The sequence below is a fragment of the Chrysochloris asiatica genome, unplaced genomic scaffold (assembly GCF_000296735.1).
Source record: "Chrysochloris asiatica unplaced genomic scaffold, ChrAsi1.0 scaffold00030, whole genome shotgun sequence".
Classification (NCBI taxonomy): Eukaryota; Metazoa; Chordata; class Mammalia; order Afrosoricida; family Chrysochloridae; genus Chrysochloris; species Chrysochloris asiatica.
Genome location: NW_006408548.1, coordinates 2,205,373 through 2,232,371, shown reverse-complemented (window position 1 = coordinate 2,232,371; position 26,999 = coordinate 2,205,373). Strand labels below are relative to the sequence as shown.

General features: G+C 41.4%; 1 protein-coding gene across 1 annotated transcript in view; it reads right to left on the bottom strand.

The window, feature by feature from the left end:
- SUSD5 (sushi domain containing 5) overlaps positions 1-26,999 on the bottom strand; it is a 135,975-nt gene that overhangs the window by 36,046 nt on the left and 72,930 nt on the right. The window contains 1 exon segment of the mRNA XM_006859168.1: positions 9,739-9,927. Within this exon segment, the coding sequence (XP_006859230.1) occupies positions 9,739-9,927 (189 nt within the window).

Here is a 26,999-nt window from a genome sequence, read left to right as displayed (position 1 = left end):
AAACCTGTGTACCATGGGTAACCCTCCTGGTATTTAAAATATCCATGGCATAGATTCCAGAATCACAGCAACTCTCAAGCCACCACAGTATGACAAACTGACAGATGAGAGGTGTCTTACCACTTAGAAGTACAAACAATATAAGGAGTGCAAGAATTCCTTACAATTGCTTCATACTATATAACTTAATAAGTGAATGCAATAACACACAAATAAAAGGTCAAAGGTAAGGTCATGAAATAACCGAATACTAAGAAAAAGGTGGTTATATACCTCAGGAATCCAACTGACAATCAATATAATGCTAATACAATACTACAAAATAAATTAGAAACTGTAAGGTACAAAGTAGATTATTTTACAAAATTGGACAGAAAGCATGGAGACACATTTTCAAAAGTCATCACAAACCTCAAGTGGAATATATCCACATAAAATCATACGTAGGCACATCAAATAAAAAATTCTAAAAACCAAAGACAGAGAAAATCTTACGAACACACAGCACAGTGCTTGGTACATAGTGGGCACTCCTAATTTTCTTGTGCAGGAAATGCTGGTCTAGTGTACAATGTTAGTGCTAAGAATTTGGGAAAAGTTGGCTCATTTTGGCTGTGAGTAGGCCTGCCTTGTCCTGGGCCCTGTAGTCAGCCCGAGTTCTATGCATGTGTGTGGATCTAAGGTCCTGTCTCCAAGCTCCCCTGGGCTAAAGCATCCCTGGAAGCCGCCCTGAGCTACAAACTAAGCTCTTCCTGTCTCCCCACATTTGAAACCATGGTCCTTGCTCAGAAATAGGTTTTTCTATGTCAGAGGCAGTGCTATCTAACTAGCCAACCACCGCATGGGAGGAAGAGGCGGCTATCGGCTCTCATAGAAATTTACAGTCTCAGAAAACCCTATGGAGGGTAATTGGAGGGTCACTAAGAGTCAGAATTGACTTGATGGCAGTGGATATGTATGCCACAGGTGGCATGATGGTTAAATACTCAGCTGCTAACTGAAAAGGTTGGCAATTGGCGCCCAGAGGCTCCTATAAATATTACAGTCTAGGAAACCTAAGGGGCAATGTGACAAAACTCAGAGATCTCTCAAAAACTCAAATGAAGACAAGAACAGTGATTAGAAATAATCTACTCAGGAATAAGTGTCACAAGCCTGATTGTGATTCACTAAAATTCAACCAAAAATTAAATTCTGCTGACTGAGATGGAGAAGTCTGGCTCTCTCTTCAGTCACCCAGCAATTCTTCCAGCCTTCTGCCCTCCCCTCTGGACTTCTGAAAGCCTGTGCTAACACAACATGTGGCCTTCTGATTTAGACAAACAAGTCCAGGAAATGTAAACTTCATGGGTTCTCCTGGCAAAAATCAGGCCATTCACTGTGTGTTTATATTTAACTGGTATATTTAACTGGGAAACAGAAGACCACAGATAGTTATAAGCAGGGAGTGAAAGAAGAAGGCTCGCTTGTGCTTGCCTGTGTTTCTTATCGGGGTGGGAACTGGTGAGGGACTGACACACACAAGTCCAGAGCCCAGAATCCTTGGGGTGTTGGAGCACTGGTATTTTTCACCTTTTATCATGTTGTTACATTTCTGAAAGCCCTCACACATCTTTTTTTTTTCATCTGGTGTTGGCTACATAGTCTTTTACTTAAAAGTAGCAATTTTTTAAAAAGGCAACCAGCCAACCAGAAATAAACTACTGGTTTAATAAATCTCTGAACAAATATGGCAACTTGGACAAGGAAATTCTAAATTCAATTTCATTCTTATGCTTTGTTCTGTTAGTAAAATTAAGCCCCAGAGAAAAATTAACCTTGAGGAAAGCAAGATGACAGAACAGCTCATAGGCTCCCTTTCCTGCAGGTTTCAGGCCCCCTGGAAAGAGGGATTTTTAGGGTTGCTGGAGGAAGCATTCAGATGGATGCAGACATAGAAATAAGACATGCCTGGTTTTAAACCATGGCTCTGACACTTTCCTGTTGGGTGTCACAGGCAAGTCACTTAACCTTTCTGTAGCTTAGTTTTCCCATCAATCAATCAGAGAGGGTCATATTTATTCTCAAACTTAACAAGATTAAAGAGATAAAGTACATAAGACTCCGAGCATTGGAAGGGGTATGAGAAAACTCAGGGGTGACCGAAATCTTCTGTATCTTGTTGGTGGTGCTGGTTTCATGAATACAAAAAAACAAAACAAAACAAAAAACAACAACAGTAAAATCAGTTGCTGTCAAGTCAATTCCAATTCATGGCAATCTCATGTGTGTCAGAGTAGAACTGTGTGCTCCTCCGTAAGACTGTTTTTTGGAAGGAGATCACCAGCTCTTTCTTCTGAAGCTCCAGAGTTCTGGGTGGACTTGTACCTCCAACCTTGATTAGCAGCCAAGCATGTTTGGCTTTATTGCATCACCCAGGGACCCCAACATGTATGTATGTATGTTGTTGTTTAGTGCCATGGCTTCAGTTCCAACTAATAGCAACCCTCTGCACAACAGAAAAAAACACTGCCCGGTCCTGCACCATCCTCACAATTGTTACATTTGACCCCACTGCTACTGCCACTGGGTCAATGCATCTTCTTTTTTTTTGCTGACCCTTCACTTTTCCTAGCATGATGTCCTTCTCCAGGGACAGGTCCCTCCTGATAATATCTCCAAAGTACAAGATAATTTCTCCAAAGTACAAGAGATGAAGTCTTGCTATCCATGCTACTAAGGGACATTATGCCTGTATTTCTTCCAACATACATCTGTTTGTTCTTTTGGCAGTCCATGATACTTTCAATATTCTTTGCCAACATCACAATTCAAATGCAGTGATTCTTCTATGGCATTCATTATCCAATTTCCACATGCATAAGGGGTGATTGAAATTACCATAACGTCTACAATATCTAATGTACTCAATGTCTAACTATAACACTTTCATGACCACTGGGACATATAAGTTCTACTTACATTAGGACTCTTGGTGTGGTGCTGTTGGATCAGCACTGGATTGCAAACCACAAGGCAGGCAGTTCAAATCCACTAGTTACTTTTCAGAAACCCTATTCAGGGTCGCTACAGGTCAAAACTGATTAAACAGGACTTAACAACAACAGCACCATCATACCATCAGCTCTATTCTTTGTCTCTTTCCTCTTCCTTTTTTCAAAAGTTTTTATTGGGAATTATGTGATAGTTTACATGGGGGAACATTAGCTTTACATTCATCCTAGCTTATTTTGTTTCATTGCAATGATTACTATTCCCTGCATGCATCATCAAACAACCAAAGGGTACACTCTGCAAGCCTGCCTCCTGGCCATCAACACACAGACCCTCTCCCTCCCAGAGTCCAGAGTCCCCAGCTGCTTCATCTCTGCCTCCATCTCTGGCGTCGTCGCTGCTTCTCTAAATAGGGTCCCGAACGCTGCTCTTCTCCCTTGATGGTCCCAGGGTCCTCCGTTCCTGGACTATAAGATCAGCTACTCCCCTCTTTTTGTTACAAAACATCTACCTTTACATTTGCAACACTCACAATCAGTCCTGATAGCAATTATTTAGTATTGAACCACAAGAGTCTTATCCCATCTCCTTTCACCAGCCCCGTCCTGACAGGCTGGAAACCACTTAGTGAAGATTCTACATTCCCCCATATCCTCTTTCTTTTAATGAATAGGAGAAGCTCAGGGTTGAGTTACCTGCACTTGGCTGTTTTCCTCATTCCAGCTCATTCCTGTACTCACTGTAATGTGGCCATACTACATATAAACTTCCCCTCCCTCTATACACACTGAAAACACAAGTCAACTAGGACTTTCTTATACTATACAGACTTTTTAGTTTTAATTCATTTATCTCTGTAGCCTTTAAGTTCATTGAACACTTCTTCCAGTTAGAAACTATTCAGTTGTCTGTAATATCCTAGGGGCACTGGTTCCAAGATACCCTCACCACCACCACCATCAAAACCCATGGATGCTCAAGATCCTTTTACACAGTGGTGCAGTACTTGCATAGAACCTACATCCGTATACTCGAAATCATAACCAGATGATTCACAAAGTAAACTCGATGTAAATAGCACTTTATGCCCCTCTTATCCTTTGAAAAATTGCTTTTACTACTTCATTGTCTTTTTTTTTTTCCTTAAAATATTTTGGATCTGAAGTTAGTTGAATCCCCAGATGTGGAACCCCTTGGATATGCTTTATAGTCTCCTTTGAGGCATCATATTGACCATAGGTTCTTTCAGGGTTGGAACAGTGTTTGCTCAATGTTATAAATTTAGTACTCAAAAACTTGCCAAAGGAAGGGATGTGCATTGAGTAAACGAATGGGTGACCCATCACTTAGTACATTTGGTACCAGTTAGTGCATCAGATGACAACACTGAAGAGTTGTCATCCAAGAGCTGTTCTCCACACCAAGATGGGTTTGACTCCAAAACCCTCATTTGATCTCCACAACCCCAAGATGACTTTGTTCTGCTCTGAAGCAGTTCCCTAATTAAAAAAACTAAAAAGGTTGATGTTCACAGAGAAAATATGTAAATATGTGTGAAAAGTGGAGAGAAATATCTGAATATATTCTTATAACTAACACACACACAGTTCTTAAAATGAATGACACAGTTTAAATGTGAAATCTACAGACGAATGAAAACTGTAGCAGTCTGTATACTCAGCCAAGTATAGAAAGAAGAATTCCTGCCGAGCAGCTGAAAACACTAACAACTCTACATCACAGTGAGAAAATAAACACGATTTCAGACACACAAAACCTGCATTTAGTTCTCATTCTACCAGGGCCAGTACACTAACCATTTGACTGGTGGGTGTGGCTTCATGGGATGGTTCAACTTCAGCTCTTCATTAGAAATGAGGCCAGTTCACTCACCATCTCAGGGTTAGTATGGGCGTGCCTCAAAGTGACACATCCAACCATCAGGAAGCTCAGGTCTTAGTCCTGATTTTCTGGGCCAGGTGAATGATATGACTGGCAAGCAGCTCCTGCCTGCCACAAAGCAAGAGCAGCAGAGGAGAAATGAGGAATCGCTGAGCAGAGGACTCCTAAATTGCAGAACCACAGAAAAGGAGAGGAGGAGAGGACTCTCCCGTGCTACCACCTCCCTGCCCTGCTGCACTTCATAGCAAAACTATTTGAAAATACAGTCTATTATTAGAGTTTCCACATCCTTCCATTCCATTCTTGCTCTTTTTCAAACTGTAAAGTATAACTAGCATACTGAAAAATGCCTAGAACATAAATAGACACTTAATGGCCTGATGCAAAACAAATATTAGTGTTGGGAGTCCTGGTGTGGCACTGTGGGATAAGGCATTGAACCGCAAGGTCAGTTTGACAGACAGGGTCGGCGGTTCAAAGTCACCAGTCGTTCACTGGAAGCCCTATACAGGGTCGCTATGAGTTGGAAGCAACTCATGGGCACTTAACAACATACTGAAATATGTCTAAAACATAAATAGGCATTAGATGGCCTGAAGCAAAACAAATATTAGTATAACCACTACAAATGCCAAGAACAAACACTTCTAGCATTCCAGAAGCCCCCTTTGTGCCCATTTCCAAGTAACAACAAATCCCTTTAGAACTAAACATTCTGATTTTAGTGGGCTTTACTCTCTCACTTTTAATAGTTTCGTCAATTATTTTAAATATGTTTTAGAACTTTATATAGTTACATAGTATATTTTGTTGTGTCTGTTTCTTTCAATAATCTATAATGTTTTAATCCAAAAACCCACTGCCTCTGAGTCAATTCCAACTCATGACTATAGGACAGAGTAGAACTACACTACAGATAGGGTTTCCAAGGCTGTAAATCTTTATGGAAGCAGACTGCCACATATTTTTCCCATGGAATGATGAGTGGTTTGTAACTGCTCACTGATTGGTTAGCAGGTGAGCATTTCAACCACTGCATTACCAAGGATCCTCAATGCTCTGTCTGGGTATAGTTAATTAATTTTTGTAGTTTAGCTTCCTCAATAAACATATCAAAATTCACTGATTGATTCTTTCTGCATTTTTGGGTTGTTTTCAGTTTGCAGTAGCTACAATCAAACCACCATGAGCAATCTTGTATTCCTAATGCACATAAGCACACGTTATATTGTATGTCTCTAGGAATAAGAAGCCCTCCTGGTGTAGTGGGTTACATGTTGGGCAGCTAGTTGAAAGATCAACAATTCAAATCCACCAGCTGCTCTGTAGGAACAAGAAAAGGCTTTCTGCTCTCATTAAGATTTATAGCCTCGGAAACCCTACGCAGCATCTTTATGAGTTAGAACTTACTCAAGGACATGCATCAGCGTATCTAGGAGTGGAATTCATATAGTCAATCAGATATGCGTAACTTCAACTTTACAAAAACAAATTATTTTCCAGCTTTAACTTCCACAGCAATATATGACAGTTTCTGACACTCCTTTAATATTAGTATCTTGCATTCCTGGACCAAATGGAAGAGGATCCATATTTGTGTCTATTCCAAAGAAAGGGGATCCAACAGAATGCAGAAATTATAAAACAATATCATTAATATCACACACAAGTTAAGTTTTACTGAACATCACTGGAAAATTGTTGCAGCACTACATCACAAGGGAACTGCCAGAAATTCAAGCTGGACTCAGAAGAGGACAAGGAACAAAGGATATCACTGCTGATACCCGATGAATCTTAGCTGAAAGCTGAGAATACCAGAAAAATTCTCACCTGTGTTTTACTGACTATGCAAAGGCATTCCGCTGTGTAGATCATAAGAAATTATGGGCAACACTGTGAAAAACAGGAGTTCCAGAACACAAAATTGTGCTCATGAAGAGACTGTACATAGACTAACAACCTGTCATTTGAACAGAACAAGAAGCTTTTACAGGTTTAAAATCAGGAAAGGTACACATCAGAGTTGTATCCTTTTACATACTTAATCAGCCTGCACTATACAGAGAACACAAACTTGCGTGTTGAAAGTGAAGAGGACTTGACGCACTTACTGATACAAAGACTATATAGCCTTCAGTATGGATTTACCCATTAATATAAAACAAAAATCCTGACAATTGGACCAATAAGCAGCCTCATGATAAATGGAGAAAAAAATCTGAGTTTTCATTTATCACATTTTATCCACAAAAATTGCCTAGAGAAGCAGTGATGCCTGAGATGGAAGCAGAGAAGATGACATGGAGAGATGGAGCAGCTGGGGACTTTAGATCGAGAGAGGGAGAGGAGCTGTGTGCTGACAACCAGGGGAGAGGGGGTGTGGGGGGCAGGCTTGCAGGGTATACCCTTTGGTTGGTTGATGATGCATGGAGGGGATTGTAACCATGGCAATGAAACGATATATGACAGAATGAATGTAAAACAATGTTCTCCCATGTAAACCATCACATAATTTATAATAAAACATCTAAACAAACAAAACAAAATCATGCCTAGAGGAACCCAGACCAAAACCCAAACCCTATACCATTGAACTGATTACAACTCAGAGTAGCCCAGTATAGGGTTTCTAAAGATGTTAATTTTCATGGGAGCAGAAAGCCTCATCTTTCTCCCATGGAGCAGCTGGTGGGTTTGAACTGTCCATCTTGTGGTTAGCAGTCCAGTGCTTATCCTACAGCGCCACCAGGGCTTCTGCCAAGGGAACGGCAGTCAAGAAATCAAACAACACATGGCACTAGGCAAACTGCCTGTAAAAGACCTCTTTAAAGGAGTCCTGGTGTGCTGGTGTAAGATAAGCACTGGACTTCAAGGTTGGTTTGAATTGCAAGGTGGGCTATTGAAACCCATCAGATACTTCTCGGAAACCCTATACAGGGTTTCCAGTGAAAGCTTTCTGCCATGAATGTTCCTGCTGGTGTCTGAGATACTGGTGGCATGGCTTCCAATATCACAGCAATATGTAAGTCACCACAGTATGACAAACGGACAGACTAGTGTTAGTGGGAGAATAAACTGAAGAACATACTTTAGACAACACTTTGTTGGCATCCACTGAAGCTGAACATATACATTATCCATGAGCATCCATTTCACATAATAGAAATATGTTTGTGTGTGAACCAAATGACACAGATGAGAAAAAGTCTAGTCATGTAATGTGTTGTTGTTGTGTGCCATCGAGTCAGTTCTGACTCACAATGACTCTGTAAAGGGTTTCCGAGAGTGGCTGGTGGTTTTGAACTGCTGACCTTGCGGTTACCAGTCCAGTGCTTATCCTACAGCTCCACAATGTAATATGTGAGAGCCACAAAATGCAAACCAGTCAAATGTCGACTGAAAGTTAACTGGATAAACACATGATGGTGTGTTCATACTGTGGGTAGCCAACAGCAGTGCAGAAGAACAAAACCACAGCTTCAGGCAACAATGTAGATGAATCTGTGAGACAAGACAGATTCAAGGTTCTCCCATGGGATCTGCAGGCTGTTTCAGGGGCAGACTCTCTTATAAATTCAGTTACATCAAAGTGTTGGAGTCATTTATGTCTATAGAACCTTTGCTTGGTACCAAGGTGCCGTGGTAGGTAAAGGAAGAGTTGCTAAATGTTTCTAGGTGAGAGGAATCCTGTGAGATCAGGGACCAACTCAGAGTCAGGCATGAGGTCTGAGCTGTAGGAGTCAGGAGCCAGAGTCCCTGACTGGGCACTTTTCCGCGACATTCAGGATGGGGGAACTAATGGGAAAACTTCCAGTGAACTGGATAGGGGGCAACTACAAAAACCTGGGACTCTTAGGAATATGATGACGATACTGTTGCTGTTATGTACCGTGGAGTCAGTTCCAACTCATAGTGACCCTGTACAGGGTTTCCGAGGCTGTAAATATTTATGAGAGCAGAAAGCCTCATCTTTCTCAGAAAGGGCATGTCTACTGGAACTCAATCAGTTTTTAGGCACTTGAAGTCCACCAAGAGTCTTTTTAATCTCAACCAACCAGATTCACACGACTGTTACAGACACAGGTAGTACTCAGATGCCTACAGACCAGAACACCCAGCAAAGCAGGACAGAGGCAGCCGTGCTCTTCAGAAGGAAGAGTCCTCCAAGTGTCCAGATGGCTATGCTGGAGTTATTTCCAGGCTTCCCACTTCCCCCAACCTCGCCCCCCAGATGAGTGCTTGTGTGCAAGGGAGCAGGATTGGCCTGGATGGGTGCCCCCATCTCCCTGGCCTGGAAGCCCTGCGCTCTACAAAAGCCAATATAGCTTGTAACCACACATATGCATAGCTTTCACAGCCCCGTGAAGGTCAAAACCAATCACAAGAATCATCACATTCAAGGAAGGTCAAAGTTGGGCTTCTGATCAAGTATTCAGAGTTCATTTACAGTCCTCCCAGTCCAGCTTGTGAGTCAGGGATCCTTTTTACCATAAACAATGTCACCTGGTACTAGAGCTGATACTCCATCTTTACCAGGTTTCTAGAGAAACAGCTTTAGAAAGTTAATCCAAGGTCAGATTTGTTCTTAGAGAAGGATAGAGGGTTTTGTTACTCCTTTCCCAAGAGAACAAAAGATGAGAAGCTCACTTCATTTGCAATGTCACAACAACATCCAAGTGGGGATGTTACCACATCTAGAACTCAAGGGAAATGTCTGAAAGTCTCTTTTCAAAACAAGCAGGTGATAGAGAACCCATGATATGCAGCCATACAAATGGAGCGGCTCTGCCTACAAGGTGTGGGCACATGGAGGTGGCCCAGTCACTGGGGATGGCTTACCTTTCCCGCAGGCCTGCACCAGGCCGTACCACTCCCCACAGCTGTTGCACAACAAGGTGAAGGCAGTCTCACGCTGGCCTGTGACGTGGCCTGGGGCACACACGTACAGCAACTCATCCCCCATTTCCAAGCCGGTGCGTCCCTGCAGGATGGTGTGTGGGAATGAAGGCGGGTCTCCACAGGACTTGTCTGAGGAGAAGGAATCACAATCAGGTTTCCCAAACTATAAAGAACCTTTCCAGCCTGTGAAAAAACAAACTTAGAAAACAGGCCCCCTTCTGTAGGTACTGTCAGCACCCTGAAATGGTACCATGAGTGACTACTTGGTCTGTGAACATGGACTGTGGACATCTGAGACAGAATCTGCTCCTTGTTCACAGTTCGTATTCACGATGAGATCTCTACACCTTGTTGAATGCTTTTCAGATGGACAGATGTGCTACAGATGTTACAACCTTTAGAGTTATGTGTACCTGAAGGGGAAACAATACCACAATACAACCCTAGCATCCAGCAATTGTTTGGCCTTCTTTATATAAATAAGTAAGTGCTATCTGTAAAATGGAGTCCTGGTGTACAGGGTCAGTGCTTCAAGCTCACTGGTTACTCCTTGGAAACCCTACACAGGGTTGCTATGTGTCAGAACCAACTGGACAGGACTTAATAAAACAAGAACAATCCGTCAAAAGCTAAGGTGTTATGAGAAAGAGAAGAGGAAGGGCTGGTTGGTCCAAAATATGGTGAGACCTGGGTACACCTGAGCCCATGGAAAACGACATAGCCACAGAGGGCTATAGCTGAGAGTGAAGCATCCAGCTGATATGATGTGAGAGGAGGTGCATAAGAAGACGCAAAGTTGTAGAAAAGTACCCATTTGACCTAGCCTCAATGGCCTAATAATCAGAACTTGTTGTTGTTGTTGTTGGGTACCACTGAGGCGGTACCGACCCATAGCGACCTTATGCACAGCTGAATGAAACACTGCCCGATACTGTTGCCATGCTTGAGTCTATCGATGCTGCCACTTGGCCTATCCATCTCGCTGGGGGTCTTCCTCTTTTTCTCTGACCTTCCACCTTACCAAACATGATATCCTTCTCCAGTGACTGGTCCCTCTTGACAATATGTCTGAAGTATGAGAGACAAAGTTTGGCCATCTTAGCCTCCAAGGAGCACTCTGGCTGCACTTCTTCCAATACAGATCTATTCGTTCTTTTGGCAGCCCATGGCACCTTCAACACTCTCTTCCAACACCATAACTCAAAACCATCAATTCTTCTACGGTCTTCCTTATTCACTGTCCAGCTTTCACATGCATACGAGGTTATTGAAAATACCATGGCTTGGGTCAGGTGCACCTTAGTCTTTGCTCTTAAACACTTTAAAAAGGTCTTGTACAGCAGATTTGTTTAATGCAAAATGTTGTTTGATTTCTTGACTGCTGCTTTCGTGAGTGTTGATAGTTGATCCAGGAAGAATGAAGTCTTTGACAACTTCAATCTTTTCTCCATTGATAAGAATGTTATTTATTGGTCCAGTGGTGAGGATTTTTGTTTTCTTTACATTAAGATCCAATCTATACCTAAGGCTGTACTCTTTGATCTTCATCAGTAAATGTTTAAAGTCCTCTTTACTTTCAGCAAACAAGGTTGTATCATCTGCATATTGCAGGTTGTTAATGAGTTTTCCTCCAATTCTGATGCCACGTTTTTCTTCATAGACCCCAGCTTCTCAGATTATTTGATCAGCATACAGGTTGAATAAGTATGGTCGAAGAATACAACCTTGGCGTACACCGTTTTAAATTTTAAACCATTCAGTGTTTCCAAGTTCTGCTCAAACAACTGCTTCTTGGTCCATGTACAGAGTCCTCATGAGTACAATTAAGTGTTCTGGAATACTCATACTTCACAATGTTGTCCATAGCTTGTCATAATTCACACAATCGAAAGCTTTTGCATAGTCAATAAAGCACAGGTAAACATCTTTCTGATATTCTCTGCTTTCAGCCAAGATCCATTAGACATCAGCAATGATATCCCTCATTACATGGCCTCTTCTGAATCTGGCTTGATCATCTGGAAGTTCTCTTGACTAAAGAACTTGACTAGAGGAAGATAAAAAACAAACAAACAAGCAATTTTTGATAAAGGAAACAAAGGTAAATTGCTACAATTTGATGAACTTGACCTATACTCATGGAGGTAGTAACTCTAAATACCAACAGAGAGGGAAGGAAACTTCACATCAAGTATCACTGCTATCTCCTCTGTAAACAGGGCAGATAGGGATAGGCAACTTAGACATTGGCTACCAAAAATAAGGGGGTGATAAAGGCACAAATTGACTGGCTTACAAGGTTTCAAGGGGAACTTAATTTAATAGTGTGTGTGCGTGGGAGAAAGAGTCCCTATTGAATAGTTTTCATCTTTTCTAGATGGATCTGGTTAAAAGAGATGGGGATAAGAGTCTTATGATTCAATCTAATTGCCATCATGACTAATTGCAACTATTACAATTATAAAGGTAGAAGTTTTATAACAGAAATAGCTGCAAGCATACATTGACAGAACTTCTGGATGTTCAAGCCAGATTCAGAAGAGGCCGTGGAATGAGGGATATCATTGCTGATGTCCAATGGAACTTGGCTGAAAGCAGAGAATATCAGAAAGATGTTTACCTGTGCTTTATTGACTACACAAAGGCTTTCGATTGTGTAGATCATGACAAGCTATGCACAATGTTGTGAAGTATGAGTATTCCGGAACACTTAATTGTGCTCATGAGGAATCTGTACCTGGACCAAGAGGCAGCTGTTCGAACAGAACACGGGAAAATTGAATGGTTTAAAATTAAGAAAGGTATGCAACAGGGTCATATTCTTTCACCATATTTATTCAACCTGTATGCTGATCAAATAATCTGAGAAGCTGGGGTCTATGAAGAAAAACGTGGCATCAGGACTGGAGGAAGACTTATTAACAACCTGCGATACGCAGATGATATAACCTTGTTTGCTGAAAGTGAAGAGGACTTACAAATATTTACTGATGAAGATCAAAGAGTACAGCCTTCGGTATGGATTGGATGTCAATGTAAAGAAAACAAAAATCCTCACCACTGGACTAATAAACAACATTCTTATCAAGGGAGAAAAGACTGAAGTTGTCAAGGACTTCATTCTTCTTGGATCAACTGTCAACACTCACGAAAGCAGCAGTGAAGAAATCAAACAACGTATTGCATTAAGCAAATCTACTGCACAAGACCTTTTTAAAGTGTTTAAGAGCAAAGATGTCAGCTTGAGGACTAAGGTGCACCTGACGCACACCATGGTATTTTCAATAACTTCATATGCATGTGAAAGCTGGACAGTGAATAAAGAAGACCATAGAAAAATTGATGGTTTTGAGTTATGATGTTGGAGGAGAGTGTTGAAGGTGCCATGGGCTGCCAAAAGAATGAATAGATCTGTGTTGGAAGAAGTGCAGCCAGAGTGCTCCTTGGAGGCTAAGATGGCCAAATTTTGTCTCTCATACTTCAGACATATTGTCAAGAGGGACCAGTCACTGGAGAAGGATATCATGTTTGGTAAGGTAGAAGGTCAGAGAAAAAGAGTCAGATCCCCAGTGAGATGGATTGGCAAAGTGGCAGCATCAGTGGGCTCAAGCATGGCAACAATTATGAGGTGGCCCAGCATTGGGCAGTGTTTCGTTCTGTTGTGTATAAGGTCGTTATGAGTCGGTGCTGACTCGATGGCATCTAACAATGACAACAACATACAAAACCAACAGTCAACATTTCTCTCAATGGGGAGAAACTGAAAACATTCCCCTTGTGAATGGGAATCAGACAAGGATGCCCTTTATCACCACTCTTATTTAATATTGTGCTGGAAATTTTAGCCAGCATTATAAGGCAAGAAATAGAAATTAAAGACATTCAAATTGGCAAAGAAGAAATTAAACTCTTTCTATTTGCAAATGACATGATCCTGTAGACAGAAAATCCCAAAAGGCTCAGCAAGAAAATCATTGGAAGTCTCTGAAAGATTCAGCAAAGTGGCAGGGTACATTATCAATATACAAAAATAAGTTGGATTTCTTCACACTAATAAAGAGACCTCTGATAAGGAAATCAGGAAAACAATACCATTTACAATATCCACCCAAAAGACTAAATACTTAGGAATAAATCTATCAAGAGAAACAAAGTAAATATACCAAAAATACCCCGTACACAACACTACTACATCAGGTCTGACTGTGAGGGTTGGAAATGTAAAGGCAGACGTTCTATAGCAAAAGGAGGGGAGTGATTGACTATGCAGTCCAGGAGTAGAGGTCCCTGGAACCATCAAGGGGGAAGAGCGGAGTGCGAGACCCTACCTAGAGAAGCAGTGACACCAGAGATGGAGGCAGAGATGATGACGAGGAGAGATGGAGCAGCTGGGCACTCTAGACCCAGAGAGGGAGAGGGGCTGTGTGCTGATGACCAGGAGACAGGCTTGCAGGTATACCCTTTAGCTGGTTGATGATGTATGGAGGGGATTGTAACCATGGCAATGAAATGATATATACGATAGGATGAATGTAAAGCTAATGTTCTCCCATGTAAACTATCACATAATTCACAATAAAATATTTAAAAACACTACTATTAAGAACCAAAAAAGACTATAAAAAAAGGAAGAATATACCACACACATGGATAGGAAGACTTAACATTGTGAAAATGTCAACAGTACCCAAAACAAACGATCCAACCCAAAGCCCAACATCATTCTTTAAAGAGATGGAAAAAATAATTACCACCTTTATATGGAAAGGAAAGAAACCCTGGATAAGCATTACTAAAAAAAAAAACTAAAAACACAACAAAGTGGGAAGCCTCTCATTTTCCAATCTTCAAACTTACCATACAACTATAGCATATAAAATATCTTGGTAGTGGTACATATAGGTCAGTGGAACAGAATTGAGAACTCTATAGTAAATTCATCCACCTACAGTCAACTGATCTTTGACAAAAGGCTAAAACACATTTAATGGGGGAAAAGAGAAACTCTTTAACAAATGGTGCTGGCAAAACTGGATATCCATTTGCAGAAGAATGAAACAAGACCCGTATCTCATACCATAAACAAAAACAAGCTCAAGATGGATCAAAGACCTAAGTACAAAACCTGGAATTATAAAGATCGTCCATGAAAAAATAGGGTCAAATTTAGGGGTTTTGATATATGGAATACATACACTATAAAACATAACAGAAGACAAACTAGATGACTGGGATCTCCTGAAAATTAGGCACTTATATGCATCAAAGGTGTCCTGGTGTGGTGTTGTAGGATAAGCACATGACCATAAAGTTAGTTTGAGCCGCAAGGTCAATGGTTCAAACTCACTAGCCACTCCTTGGAAATCCTATAAAGGGTTGCTATGAGTCCCAGCTGACTTGACAGCAATTAACAACAACATGTATCAAAAGATATCACCAAGAGAGTGAAAAGACAATTCATAGACTGGAAAATTTTTTTGCATTGATATATCATACAAGGGACTACTGTCTAAAATGTATACAACACTTTAACACCTCAAATAATCCAATTAAAAAATGGGACTGAGGACATGAATAGACACTTTACCAAATTAAATATTCAGGCAGCCAACAAACATTAGCCATTGTTGTTGTTAAGTGCCATTTAGTCAGTTCCAACCCTTAGAGACAAAATGCAAATCAAAACAACATTAAGATACCTTGCCCAGCATTAATATAAAAGTAAAACAAACAAATAGGAAGAACAAATGCTGTTAAGGATGTAGAGAGACTGGAAACTTCCTATAGTGCTGGTGGGACGATAAAATGGTGCAACAACTGTGGAAAGTGGTATGGTGCTTCTTCAAAAAGTGTGAAACAGAAATACCATATGACCTAGCAACCCCTCTACTTCACACATAACAGCTGTGACAAAAATAAATATATGTACACCCATGTTCACTGCAGCACTATTAACAATAGCAAAAAAGATGGAGACAACCCAAATGCCCATCAGTGGAAGAATGAATAAACACAAGGTGGTACATACATACACACAATGGAATATAAAGCAATATCGAAGACTATTGATGAAGCTGTAAAACATCCATCGCAACATGGATGAACTGGAGGACATTATGACGAATGAAATTAGCCCATTACAAAAGGACAAACATTGTATGAGACTACAATTGTAAAAGGTCAAGAAATGGTTTTTGCACTAAAAAAATTTCTTTGAAGACTACCAAGGTAGAGGGTTTGTCGTTGTTAAGTGCCGTTGAGTCAGTTCTGACTCACAGTGACTCTATTAAAGGTTTCCAAGGAGTGGCTGCTGAGTGTGAACTATTGACCTTGCAATTAAAACCAACCTTAAAGTTGAGTGCTTATCCTATGGCACCACATCAGGAGTCTAAGACATTACCAAACATCATAAGGGAATGAGTTGCTGGGTCTGGGGGCTCAAGACCACAGTCCTGGGGAACACCAAGGTCAACTGACATAATATTATCCAAAAAGTCAATGTTCTACATCCTACTTGGATGATTAGTAACTGGGATCTTAAAAGCTCCTGAGTGGCTATCGAAAGTGCAACTATTAGCCTCTCCCTGTCTGGAGGAAAGAAGAGTGATAAAAATTGAAGACACTGGGAAACAATTCATCCCATAGACTAATGGGACATATGAAGATCAATCAGTCTCCTGACCCTAAGATTACAAGAACTAGATGGTACCTGGCTACCACAACTAACTCCTCTGAAAGGGATCACATTAGACGTACTGGATAGAGAGGGAGGAAGTGTGGAACAAAACTCAAAATCACACAAGTTTACTGGTTAGAGACTGGTGGAACCCCAAGACTACGATCCTTGGTCATCCTTCAAGTCTGAAATTGAACTAATCTCCATGGTTCAAAGGTCGAAGTAGAACTGCTCCTTAGGGTTTTCAAGACTATAAATTTTTACAGGAACAGACAACCTCATCTGTATCCCAAGGAGCAGCAAGTGGATTTGAACCACTGAACTCATGATTAGCAGTCCAACGCTACATCACAAAGGCTCCTTGATAAAAGGTAAGATAACATAAATTATCATCCATACCAGGGCATTACTGAAAATGAGAGGGTCCCCTGAGACAAAGCACCAAACCTCTCTGGTTTTCAGTTTCCTCATTTGAATAAAGAGGACGTTAATATCAGTATTGTTTTGAGGATTAAGTGAGGTGATACATGCAAGAATGTTCTGGCAGTATAACAGTTTGGAATCACAGAATATGAATGGAAGCTACTTAATGATTTTCTTAAGGTATTATTTATATACAACAAAACACCAATTTTAAATACATATGTTAATGAATTTTGGAAAATGTATAAAATTGTGTAATCACCACCACAATCAAGGCATAAAATGACTCTTTCACCCTATACTGTGGAGTCCTGGTGTGGCGCTGTGGGTTAATGCGCCAGACTGCAAAGCCGTTTGAACTGCAAGGTCGGTGGTTCAAGCTCACCAGCTGCTCCTTGGAAACCCTATACAGGGTCGCTATGGGTCGGAATCAACTTGACGGCACTTAATAACAACATCCTTGGTACTACATCCCTTTCCTTACCTCACATTAAGAACCAGTGATCGACTTTCTGTCACTGGCAGTTTTGCCTATTTTAGAATTCCATACAAACAGGTTCAAGAGGCTCTATTGGCATAGTGGGTTATGCATTGGGTTGCCAACTGAGACGTCAGCAGTTTAAATCCACAAGCCGCTCTGAGAGAGAAAGATGAGGCTTCCTGCCCCATAAAGATTTATAGCCTTGGGAACTGTCTACAGGGTCACTATGCGTCAGAACTGACCCCATGGTATGCAACCACACCACTACCATAAACAGGCTCATATAGTATATAACCTTTTGTGTTTGACTTTTTTATTTTTATTATTTTTAAGCTTTGTTGTTATTGGTTACTGTTGAGTCGATTCTGACTCATGTGTGCAGAGTAAAACTGTTCTATGGGGGTTTTCAAGGTTGTGACCTTTGAAAGCTGATCACCAGGTCTTTCTTCTGAGGTACCCAGAGTGTATTTGAACCAGCAAATTTCTGGTTTGTAGTCATGCATTTAACTGTTTGTACCACCCAAGACATGTTATTGAGATCCACTCATGTTTTTGCATATACTTATAATTTCATTCTGTTTCACCAATTGTTCTGCCAAAGAAAGATGAGGTTATCTGCTTCTGTAAAGACATACAGACTAGGGGACCACATGCAGCAGCTCTACTCTGTCTTACAGGGTTGCTATGAGTCAGAACGAACTCGATGACAGTGGCTTTCATAGTTTGTATTACATTCTACCCACCGGTCCTCTGCAAACAGGCCTCTGGAATGCATTAGAGCTATTCCAGGATCCTCTCATCACTAACTGTCCAGTGGTGTCGCCACTGTTCATGGAATCCCTCATGCTAAAGACACTGTGTTCCCAGCTGAGATTCTGTCGTTTTACCCAGAAAGTCATGGTTAGAATTACCACAGCTGACCATACTAGGTCCTCATAGGGCTTGTGTCATAGAAAAGTTCTTCTCTCTAATTTCATCAGTAAATTATATGTATATTTGTATATGCAACTCTCACCCTCCACAGATAGAGAAGAATGCTCATGTGTGCTTCACTGAAAGAACTCTTTCGAGGTAGAGTCCAAAAGTATCCTGTTAGTGTTCACAAGTCGCATTAGGAGAGCTAGCTGTCAGAGTTTCAAGTTTGGGAAGACAGGACTTGAAGACAGGGTCTTACTACTGAGTAAACTGAGGCAGGCCAGGCCTTGATGGATACAGAGATGTGCCCAGGAGACAAAAAAGAGGTAGTTTTGTATACGAATTGCATGAGTCAGAAACCTGGTATTAAGCTTGGGTTCTCAAAAAGGGAGTGAGTGCTTTTATGTGGAAATCTCACTTAACAGTCAATGGGATGCTGGTTTCCACTATGGGGCAATCCATACCCACCACCCCTGACCCATCACTTAGCTCTCTGCACTCAGTTTTTCCCCACACCCATGTTTCTCCCAACTTATCTTCACCAAGAAGAGATAAGACTTGAAAGGCCACAGAACTGATATTTTCAGTTCTTTGTAATCATCAACAGACGTGCAGCTGGAAGTTGGGAGCCCCAAGTACATACTAGAGAGCAAGCCGACTCCATATGCAGAGAACTGCTGACCCACTGCTGTTGTGCAGGGCAGTGTGGAGCTGCTTGGAGAATATTCGGTGCATGGAAGGTGGAGAGATCCGTTATTCCCCTCGGATGTTGTATCATAGAAAACCTGGGTCTCAGGGTCTGAAAGATCCACCTTCTAATCTCTTGCTAACAATGTGACTTTGAGCAACTTTTTTTGTTTAACTTTTTGTTGTGAATTGGATGAAGGTTTATAGACAAGATCATCAGCTTTACAATCAGTAAACAATACACTTATTTTCATATCAATGATTACAATAGTCTATCTGCAATAACCATTATCTGCAAAAAACCCTGTGGTTTTGCATTTTTATCTGTTATTTCACACATAAATGAACCAAAAATACTTGAAGTAGATTTACAAAACAAAAATATATATTCATTTAAATGTCCAAATGAATTCTACAAGCCAGCCTCCTGTACACAGACACACAGCCTTTCTCAGTCCTAGATCCCGCAACTAATCTGTTTCTCCAAGCCACTGCCTCTGCCACCATCTGTGCTATCACTGTTTTTCTAGATAGGGATCGGTTGTGAGCAACTTTTGAGAACTCTCTGAGCCTGTACAAATTGCTGTGACTATTTGCAGAAGAAAAAGCAGAAAAACAATTTGTGCCTGCTAAATATTCTGTAAATGTTTGTGTGGTCTTTGCTCTAGCTGGAGAATTCTACCTTTTCAATCTTTCTTCAGGACTCTTAGCCACATGAGTACACTTTCTGGGAAGGCTAAAAACATTGTCACTAAGCTAATGAAACTTACAGGTCCTGAGGTTGTTTTGGAACGGCATATAAGTACCTCAAAGTTTCTGCTCAGAGACCACAGGGCCTCGCAGTAGGTCAGCAGAGCTTTAAGAACAAAGCCACCCATCAACCACATTCAGCAGCTCTGTATGTGTCTGTGAGGGAGAGCTTGGGCTCCTCATCAACTTCATCAAATGCCAGAAAACCAAACCACAACTCCCTGAACATGCTATGGACCCAGAGCTACCCCATCTCTTCTGAGCAGCACAGAGGTGAAGTCTGTTTACTCTGCTGGTTCCCATAGGATATCACTGAGATATCTGTTCTAGGGACCAAACGACCCACTGGCAGGCACCATTTCTCTGGCTGCCCAGATATTTGGCATTCCTAGGAACTGGTTGGGTATGTCAGGACTGGTCTAGCCCACTTTTTTTTTTTTTTTTTGGAGCAGAAGACCTCAGTCCTGGAAAAGTAAAATCAGATACTGTCTAGGCTGGGATGTGTGGGTGGTAGGGAGGGGCACCACTTCTCCTTGGGCAGGAGTTTGTCTGGTCAGCTCTCTGAAGCCACCTCAGACCTGCCCAGCTGCTACTCAAGTCCTCAGGGATGTTCTAAAACAATGTCCTTATCCAGAACCAGTCTCTCAGAAATGCGAATCTGTAGTCCTCCTTGCCCAAGCTGTTCTTTCTGCCTGGGATACCTTCTCTTCCCTTCCCTAACCATTATCTTCATGAAGCAAAATCCTTCAAGTTCTACCACAGTCTAAGAAGCCTCCCTAATTACCCTTCTCGTATTACAGAAATGTATTCACTAACAAGCCCCAATACATCATGCACACATACACACACACACACACACACAAATACACACACACTCAAAGATTTACAAGCATATATATACACACATTGATTCCTGATGTGTGGCTGCAGGATAAGAAGTAGACTGCTAATCACAAGCTTGGGTGGTTCAAACCCACCAGCTGCTTCTCGGAAACCCAACACAGGGTCGCTATGAGTCAGACAGCTCAGCAGCAACAATATATACACACACTACACACACATTTATGTTGTTGTTGTTCATTGCTGCCAAGTCAATTCCTACTCATGGTGAACCTATGTGTGCAGAACAGAACTGCTTCATACAGCCTTCAAGGTTGTGACTTTCAGAAGCAGATAGCCAAGTCTGTCTTCTATAGCATCTCTGGGTGGGTTTAAACCATCAGCCTTTCTGCTAGCAGTCAAGCTTAAGCACCATTCAAGGGGTCTTGATACATAGAGAAAACCAGACCAGTTGCCATCATTCTGATTCATGTTATTCTTGGTAATATTCTTTCTGAATACGCATCGTTCACATACTGGAGTGTGGTGGCTCCATACGATAAGCACTGGACTGTGAACCACAGGGTTGGTGGTCCATGCTCACCAGCTGTTCCGTGGAGAAGGGTAAACTCCCACAAAGATTTTATAAGCCTAGGAAATCCTAAATAGGCCCACTATGAGTGAGAACTGACTTGACAGTACTTAGCAACAACAGTTGCTATAGCAACCCTGTACAGGGTTTCCCATAGCGACCCTGTACAGGGTTTCCAAGGCTGTAAATCTTTACGGGAGCAGAAAATCTCATCTTTCTCCCTCAGAGCAGCTGGTAGTTTCGAACTGCTGACCTTAAGGTTCGCAGCCCGATTTGTAACCACTACGCTACCAGAGCTCCTTAGCAACAACAGTAAATGTATATAAATGAACCTCCCACAAGTCTAAGCAGAAGAATGCATGATCCTAGATGAGTAAAGACATGAATGAATGGCCAAAGCCAGGTTCATGGTTACCAGCTCAATTAACTCGATTAACAGGAGGCCCTGAACTAAGTAAGTTCTATCAGCTGTTCAAAGTGGTGCGGTGAATGGGTTCCATTCTCATGGCCACAGCTGGAAGGTTTTCCTAAAGCCATTGCTGAGGTCCTCCTCCAGGCAAGCTCTTTTCAAAAAATTCCTGATCACTCTCAAAGACAGGCTACTACCCAGTTCTCATTTTGATGTTAGAAAGGAGGGAATATCATTTCATTTCTGTTTTTGAGAAAAACAAGCAATAGTAAAGTATGCAGGGAGAGTTGTTGTGGTTAAGTGCCTTCGAGTAAGTTCCGAATCATAGCGACCCTGTAGGGTTTCTGAGGAGTAGCTGGTAAGTATGAACCACTGACCTTGAGGTCCAAACCAAGCTTGCAGTCCAGTACTGATCCCACAGTGCCATACCAGGACTCTAGGGGGTGAGTAGAGCGGTAATAAAAAGGCAAGGCAGGCTGGTGGGGAAGCAAAGCCAAGCCAGACCTGTCTTAAACTCAAATCCAATGCTGTTCAGTTGAATTCTGACACAAGCGGCCCAATTTTTTCTTGTTAAGTGTCATCAAGTCAATTCCAACTCATAGCGAGGACCTTGTATAGGGTTTCCGAAGAGCAGATGGTTGGTTTCAATTGCCAACCTTGTGGTTTGAAGTCTAGTGTTGACCATACAGTGCCACAGGGTCAAATAAAACTGCCCCATAGAGATTCCAAGGCTGTTAACCTCCACGGAAGCAGACTGCAGCATCCACCAATGAATCCAGTCAAGTACTTAACCACTGTGCCACCAGGACTCATAGTGACCCAACAGAGCGTTTCTGAGCAGCAGCTAGTGGGTTTGAACTGCTGACCTTGTAGTTCGTAGTCCAGTGCTGATCTTACACTGCCACACAGAAATCCAGCCCTGTCTCAGACGATGAGAAAAAGAAGCTTACAAAGAGTGGAGCCTTGTTAGGAGAACAGAGAGGAGGTGAGAGGAGACTTGAAGCCTTCAGACCCCAAGCCACCAATCCCATAGACAAGGTGCCAAGAGAAGCAAAGCCAGAGAGCCCAAGTGGAGGCGGCATATTTCATCAGCATCCAGTTGGTCAAAAATAACTTCACTTATTAGTTTAAGTGAAATCACCACAGGGCTGGAAATTCACTGTCAGTGAAACAAAAATACTGGAAGGAAAATGAGAAAAGTCTACATTCATGATGAACTTTATTTAAAAAAGAAACATAGGAGGAAGCTGCCTAAACATTCCACATACCCTGTGTCCCCCTGGACTCTTTATGAAGCATATGGCTGCCATTTTAGGAGTTCGCATTCTCTATTCATCTTGTCTTGCCAAAGAGAAGCAAAAGCATGGAGCCAAGTGCCATGAAGCATGATGTGGAAAAGGCAACCTTTGAAGATAATACAAGAACGTGCACTGAACCAGACCTCACCTACATTCATACAGGAACCTCAAGGAGCTAGCTGTCTGTTCTCCTTGACCTCCACAAGACCTGTGCCTTCCATAAGCAAACAGATGTCCCTTGATGCCTGTGCTATTAACAAAGGTCCACTGAGGAAAATAATCAACCCAATCTAGAAGGGAAGAGGGCTTTATGAGAGCAGTTTACATACTCTTTCTGAGGTGGGAAAGCTGAAGAATAGGGGCAAAGCTCTCTGTGAGTAGCCTTGGAGAATCCATCCTGTGATTCTGGAGACCCAAAGACAAGGCTGCTCTGGGACTCTTAACAGCACCTCAGCACGCAGTTCCAAGTCCACGGTATGATCTAGTCTTCCACAAGCAGGCCCTGCTCCACACAGCCCTCTTGACCTGGAAAAGTCAGCAGAGGCCAGGCTGGGTTTGGGCTAACTGCTCTGGGTGGAAGGGCCCTTTACCATTTGGATCATGATCACGAATTCCACACAGTGCCTGCTCAGTTAAAATGGCAACCAGTCATCACAAGAGGCACACCACACAGTTCACTTACTAATGACAGTGATCTCTGGGAGCACAAAGGGCACCTGCTAGTCTACGCCTCTGACACAAGCAGACCATTTGCTGCCTTCTGGGTGCATGCTTTTGATGGATCTAGATCTTGGCTCCTTCTAATTTTGGGATATTTGGCAGTTTCCCATGACTCAGAGATATTATTTTCTTATTTATTCTTGTTTTGTGATGGAAGTAGGTAGACCTTTTGATTTCTTAGAAACTTTCATTTTTATATAATTTCAAACTTATATAAATAGTATAAGAATAGTACAAGGGAGTCCCATATAGCCTTTACCCAGAGTCATTTATGTGTTTCCTTTGACCCCACTGTTTGTTCATTCTTTTCGTTCTTTCTAATATAAAAACCAAATCCAATCTACTGCTGTTGAATTGATTCCAACTTATAGTGTCCTATAGGACAGAGTAGAATTATTCATAGGGGTTCTCAAGCCATAAATCTTTACAAAAGCAGAAAATCAAAGACATAGGAAAGCAGTTAGTTCAGTAGACTAATGGACCACTCAAACCTCAGCCTCCAGACCCTGTGACCAGAAGAAATAGATGGTTACCGGTTATTATTCTGTAAGGGATCACATTAGGAGATCCTGTATAGAATAGGAGAAAAATGTGGAACAAAACTTAAAAGCATAAAAAAGACTGGGCTTCCTGGTCAGCTTGCAACAGGTGGAATGCTCGAGATTATGGTAAGAGGAAGGGGTACGAAAGAAGGAGGAATAGAAACAGGATACGCAGGAAGGAGGTGGAATCACTGGTATTACACTATGGAGAATATTAATACTCATATTACAAATGTATATTAATTGTTAAATGAAAAACTGATTTGCTCTGTAAACCTTCACCCAATTCACAATTAAAATAAAATAAAAATCTTTACGAAAACATACTGTCTCATCTTTCTACTGAGGAATGATTGGTAGGTCTAAATCACTGACCTGACAGTTAGCTGCCCAATGCTTAACCCAACATGATGGCACTTGTTAACAAATATATATGTATATAGGAGTCCTGGTGTGACACTACAAGGTAAGAACCGAATTGCTAACCACAAAGTCAGCAGTTCAAATCCACCAGCTGCTTCTCAGGAACCCATACAGGGTCACTATGAGTTGGAACCGACTCAACAGCCCTTAACAACAGCAACAACATATATGTATGTAAGTTGCCCTGGTGGTGCTGTAGGATAAGAGCTGAATTCCTAACTGCCTGTTGACAGTTCAAGTCCACCAGCTGCTCCGTGGGGGGAAACTAAGGAGTCTTCTATAAAGATTTACAACCTTGGAAATCCTATACAGGATCACTATGAGCTGGAATCGATTCAACGGCAGTAGTTTAAATATATATATATGTGTAATATATGTATGTATATTTTTTTCTGAACCATTTTGAAAATTAAGTTGTAGATATGATGTCCCTTTGATCATAAATTTCTACAGAATGCATTTCCTATACAAACAGACATTTTCTTACATAACTTCAGTATTGTTAGCAAGATCAGGAAATATAGTCATGTAAAACTATTATATAATTCATAATCCATATTCAAATGTCATCAACTGTCCAAGTTATGTATTTATAGCTGTTTTTCCTGGTCCATGATACATCCAAGATCACAAACTGCATTTCATTGTCAAGTGTTTTTAGTTTATTTTAATCGAGAACAGTTCCTTGGCCTTTGTCTTTGTTATCCTAGACGTTTTTTAAGAGCACAGGCCAGTTATTGGTAGGATGTTTCATAGTTTAGGTCTGGCTAAGCTCCCTCACGATGAGATCTAGGTTACGCATTTTTGGAAGGAATACTTCTGTTGTGTTCCTCTCAGTGCAACATACCAGAAGGTGCATTATCTCAGCTTGCTCTGACTCATCTTGAAGTTACTATCGTGGCGTTTGGAGTCCTTGTGGATAGTGGTTAAATGCTCAGCTGCTAACTGAAAGGCTGGTAGTTTGAATCTACCCAGAGGCACCTTGGAAAAAAGGCCTGACAAAAGACTTGTAAAAAGACAAGCCATTAAAAATCCCCATGGAGCACAATTCTACCCTCAAATACGTGACATTACTGAGTCAGAATTAACTCTACAGTAGCTACTTTGTTGTTTGTTTGCTTTCCCATAGCTTTGACCTGGGAAATCTCTAGGACACAAATGGATGTTCCCAACCTCTGGCTTCAGGTACTACCATAGTGATCAAGAGGGGCACAGACTTGCACACATACAATCTGTCTGAAGCCCTGTGAGGTGGAACGCCTAGGCAAGCCAACTGGATGATGAGAAACACAAGGTCCAGTCACTCTAGCTGACAGCCAGCCAGCAACGATTTGACTGACAGCTGACCCCTGGATGAGATTAGCTGGGGCAAGCGCAAGAACTGCTCAGCTAGCACTGCATTAAGCTACTACATCTTGGAAGAGTTTGTTAGGTAGTAAAGCTAACTGATAGTGCTTCTTTTTTTAGGGAAAGAGGTTAAGACTTAGAAGTTATGTATATACATATATGTGTCTATCTATCTATCTATCTATATATATATATATGAATGACTTATATAATAATGTGAAATCACTGAAGAAAGAGCAGCATTTGTCTTTTCTCCAGCTCTTTCCAATCTTTTGCTGAGATCCAAACCCTGCCCATGTTTGGGATTCAATGGATGGATTAAAAATTCATTTTAATTTACTTTTGTGGCTAAAACAGAGTTATTTTATTTCCTAGGCCTTTCCAGAACAAGGTCATATCCCCCTCAGTTGTTTGATTAAAAAGATGATGCAGGAGACTCTCCCAACACACTCTTCCATAGAAGACAGCAACTGAAGACACCCTTCCTGCAGGGAGACCCTACAGCAGAAAAGAGAGCTCTCACTAACAAACATCTAGCAAGTGTCTGCCAGGACCTCAGGGTTTACTTCGGTTCTTTGATTTACCAACTTACTGGAGTTTAAGATTTGGTGCCCCTGAGATGCAACCTAGGGATTTGTATTTTTAACAACTTCATCACTAGATATGTTTGGGAAACCTTACATTATAAAACCAGCTTGCAACCTAGGCTGCATGTTAAAAACTGGAAAGCATTAAAGAACCTAATGTACAGACGTTTTATATCAGAACTTCTAGAGGTGGGACCCAGGCATCAGTATTTTTAAAACCCCCCTGGCTGAGTCTGCCAAATAGACCTTTGCTGATTTCTGTGATTGAGCAGTAAGCATCTGGCATTTTCTCCATTTGTGTGAAAATTCTCTTTCAACAGCATGTGTTTCTGATAATGAAGGCATACTGACTTCAGTGCCCAGGAAACGCTGCCTTGAAGACTTCTCTATAAGCTTCTACCACCACTCAGGTGGTCTTTTTAAAGACTCCTTACCACCCAACTAGTTTCCTAGAAGGAAGGTGAATTTTCCTTCCTATAAGAAATATCTTAAATTTTATGCATTTCCATTTAGAGATAAAGGATTTTTTTTT